The sequence below is a fragment of the Strongylocentrotus purpuratus genome, unplaced genomic scaffold (assembly GCF_000002235.5).
Source record: "Strongylocentrotus purpuratus isolate Spur 01 unplaced genomic scaffold, Spur_5.0 spur5_scaffold_20, whole genome shotgun sequence".
Taxonomy (NCBI): domain Eukaryota; kingdom Metazoa; phylum Echinodermata; class Echinoidea; order Camarodonta; family Strongylocentrotidae; genus Strongylocentrotus; species Strongylocentrotus purpuratus.
This window is the reverse complement of record NW_022145606.1, coordinates 18920742-18924743: the sequence shown is the minus strand read 5'-3', so window position 1 is coordinate 18924743 and position 4002 is coordinate 18920742. Positions and strand designations below refer to the sequence as shown.

The following is a 4002-nucleotide window of genomic DNA, read 5'->3' as shown; positions in this document are numbered from 1 at the left end:
AGGCACTATAAAAGATAATTAAACAATATGATATGACACGTTAATTATAGGCCCATATTAGAGTAGAGCTGGAGCAGAGAGGTATACACAACACCAATAATGATAATAAAGAGAGTGAGATGGATTACAGTGTTACTTTGATAAAATACAACTTCTTGTAACAAGCAAACGCGAGCATGTCTGGAAAGAGGGAAACCAAGTAACACCAATCAGTTTCAAGCGTCATATTAAGTGCATTGAACTCAACTCTCTCCTTCAGGTTCAGACCATCAAGGTCATAGAGCCTGATCAACACGTTACCATTATGATAATCAACACTCGCTACATACACCCTGTCCTGCTCATTCACGGCAGCATACATGTAGACACCGCTTGGCGCTTGGAGAGACTTACCAGCATTCCCATCCCTGTCATAGACCGTCACCACACTCGGGTTAATGGAGTAATTACATGAACTCGTGATGATCAAACCAGACCTGGTGGCAGATACCTGCCTCGTAATGTTGTTTTGTGTTGGAACAGTGTGTTTGAGAGTGGATCCAGTCGGGTCATAGACAGAGATTTGCTTCCCAAAGTTAGAGATGAGCATTTCATTTGATGGACTTCTGTTTAGTCTCAGATAATAATGGCAAGTGCTATTTACGTGGATGGTTGATTTCCGGGATCCATTGTGAGAATATAAGTGTGCTTTTTGGTTACCCGTCGATATGCATAACGACCTGTCTTGTTGAAACACAAGATCATAACACGTCATGTTACTTGGTATTTTTGCATACTGTTCATGTTTACCAGTTAAATCAATGATATCTATACCATATATACCATTATATCCGATAGCTACACTATCATCAGAATACTGGGTCATTCCCGACATCATTCCCTGTAGATCTACACACTGAATAACTTGAACCTTCGGATCTGATTCTGAGATGCTCCCGAGGTCAATACGAGTATCAGCTGCAGGCTTAAACCTCTTCTCCTGTGCTTTCTTCGTAATGGCTGCCGCAGAAGTGTGATCAGTAGCCTCCTTCAGCATGGCATCCAGCTTCTCACAGAGCAAGGTATGAGCAGACAGACTGTCTGTCTCAAGACGACCCAGTCTGCCATTAGATACCAGTGTTATTGAACTACAAAAATAGTCTTGATCCTCTGTCGATCCTTGGATTTCAAGACGCTGAGGTCGTCATCGAAACTCCGCTTTATTGCATTGATTTGCTCAATGAGATTTCGATGATTTTCTTCAAGCTCTTTGGCCTTGATGCTGTAGGCTTGACTGACATCGTCTAATATTTCCTGCACGGCAGTGTATACTTCATGGCGTTGTACTTCAACATTCTGAATGTTCTTCTCCAGTTCTGTCTTTTTAGCGGCACATCGCTGGACAAGGTTGTTCACCTAAACAAAACAAATGATAGGGAAGTGAAAAGAATACCTTCTAGTAGGGGCAGCGATCCGGGGGGGGGGGTTGGGGTGGGAGGTAGCGGGGGGACACGTCCTCCCTCAAATTTGTCTGGGGTGGATTGTCCCCCCCCCCCCCCCCCCTCGGAAAAATTTGAAAAAGTGCAAAAAAGAAAATGTATAGCAAACACTGTCTAAAGATCGCAAAACACTTTAAAACTCTGGATGGCCCAAGAAAGCAGTGTTAAGATTAATAAAAATGCAAAAATCTTCTCGCTCGGTCCCTACGCTCCCTTGCATAATATCCTTCAAAATCTACAGGTAAAGACTGTACAAAAACTGTATTCCGTTACTTGTGTACTGATGGGGGGGGGGGGGGGGGTCCTTGGTGTAAGTTGCTCCCCCAAATAACAAATTAAAAAAAAAAACGTGTTTTATTTCTCATGCGATACCAGTGATTTTCCAATGTTGCTGAAATGATATGATTTTCCGTGATTCTTTTTTTTTTTTTTTGGGGGGGGGGGGGTGTTTGTTAGAAATATATTGCCAAATTTACAATCAGGCAAAACATATGCTTATTTTAGAAGCGTACATGCCAGGTCCCGCGGAAAAGCCGGCTCGAGGGGGGGGGGGGGATGGGGCTCGAGCCCCTCGAGCCCCATCCCCCCCCCCCCCCCCCCCCCCCCCCCCCGATGTTATGACAAAGTATCTTAAAGAGAAATAGATGGAAAGTAAGAAAGAATATTGACCTGCCAGTGTGACTGGTATCAAAAATGCTCGTCTAACAGTAATTTAATTAAACGCCCCCAAAAACCCAGCTTCCGGGGGCTCTGCCCCCTGGCTCCCACCAGGGGCCTTAAAGCGGGCCCCTGGATTCTCATCTGACCGTTATTTAATGCCTAAAACCCCTGAGCTTTTTGGGGCTCTTCACCCTGTACCCCATGTCGATTGGTGACATGTCAGTTTTACAAATAAGGTGTCAAATATGCTCATATGGCCGTAATAAAATGCCTAAAACCCTGAGCTTTACATAATATACAATAAACACTGTATCTTTTTTCGAATGAACCCACTTCACCTTAAGACTTAACTGCTGCTCGAAGTCAGCCTGATTCTTGATGTTGTGATGTTGATGACCGACGATCACGCACTTGAGACAGACATGGACCTTACAATCCTCACAAAACACATCTTTGTTCTCTTGTTTGTGGATGCAGCACTTCTCGGAAAGATGACCAATACTGACCTTCCCGTTTATGATATCCTGTATGGATACAATCTCATGACCTTCAAAGACTGATGTCAGCAGCGCATGGCTGCAGTCGCAATCAGTGCACATGTAATTATTACACGTTCTACAGAATGAAACAGCATCTGATTCTTGATGAAACTTCGAAGCAGTGCATTTTGGACGCATCTCAAGGACAACGTTCATCCCTCCACACTCGGCGTGGTAATTATCTACAAGTCCGTTGACAGTCACATTGGTGAGGAGATTACCGACACGGTTCGCAGACAACTTGGTGATCTTCCTGCAGAGAGGACAGATCATGTGATCGAGATCCTGGTGGGAAAGGTCATAGTTCTTAAGACATTTCCGACAGAAGGTGTGTCCACATGAAGTCAGGATCGTTGCTTCGTCGAAGATATCAAGACATAATGGACACGTCAGGTTCTCTAAAGAGCTTGGAGCTTTCTCTTTGTCAGTCTGCTGAGCCATTGGTACAAATGGCGGGTTTCTGGCTTATTACAAATACGAGTTCATTCTACGCTTATATATATCCAATGTCCCTAAAAACGCAATAACTACTAACACTAGAAGCCAACAATCAGTTCATGTAAGCACGACGTATGCAGTGATAGATTTTGTCCTGAATGCATGCATGCAATTCTGTACCAAGTTCTCACGTTGATTACAAATATGTGACGAAAGAGGAGCGAATTACTTTGATCGAAAATACTGAGCTTCTATTGAAGTGTATATATTATATACAATTAATAACGATGCTAAACTATCAGTCGATTGTCTGTGAATATAATGCAGTTTGTGCCTCCTAAATCTATGAATAGAAGTGGTTTTCCCACAGAGAGTGCTCGCGCAGCCGATATTTAGCACCTTTTAACTTATTTCTTAATTCGCAAACTCAAACGGAAATACATCTTTTCCTATTGATCTTACGACCTTTGCTATACTATACAAATATAACAATGACACATTATAATTACCTTGGGGGGCACGGAACTTCAGCTACGAACACGAGACCGCGCGCGATACAGGCAGAAAGTAGATCAGTAAGACATCATGAAACGATCTCAAGATGGAAAACAATTACCCTGTATAAGGAAGAAGCAACACGTCTTCCTATCGACAAATTAGATGTAATCTTTAACAGAGAAAAGTGTATCTCCTAAAAATACAAAAAGGGCATATGAATGAAATGGCCTACCAAACCGACACAACAAAGAACACCACCATATCTATATATTCGATCATTTTCAATATATTCCAGGTAGAACCAAACAAGATATATCATTATATAAAAATTAAAAAACTAAAGCGGCCATGCACGTAGCTCGAAGTGAAAACGGTCAGTGGCTAAACCA

General features: G+C 42.6%; 1 protein-coding gene across 1 annotated transcript; it reads right to left on the bottom strand.

The window, feature by feature from the left end:
• Positions 1 to 1119: 1119 nt before the first annotated feature.
• LOC115927623 (E3 ubiquitin-protein ligase Midline-1-like) lies at positions 1120 to 3118 on the bottom strand. The gene is made up of 2 exons (XM_030993730.1): positions 2477 to 3118; positions 1120 to 1395 (listed from the first exon to the last, which is right to left on the bottom strand). Exons 1-2 carry the CDS (start codon positions 3116 to 3118, stop codon positions 1120 to 1122), a joined length of 918 nt encoding a protein of 305 aa, XP_030849590.1.
• Positions 3119 to 4002: the final 884 nt, after the last annotated feature.

Excerpts from the sequence above, each read along its gene's own strand:
- LOC115927623 (XM_030993730.1), bottom strand. The coding sequence starts at position 3,118 with ATGGCTCAGCAGACTGACAAAGAGAAAGCTCCAAGCTCTTTAGAGAAC. Across the intron at positions 1,396-2,476 it reads AGCAGCAGTTAAGTCTTAAG|GTGAACAACCTTGTCCAGCG; the intron begins GTGAAGTGGGTT and ends TGTTTTGTTTAG.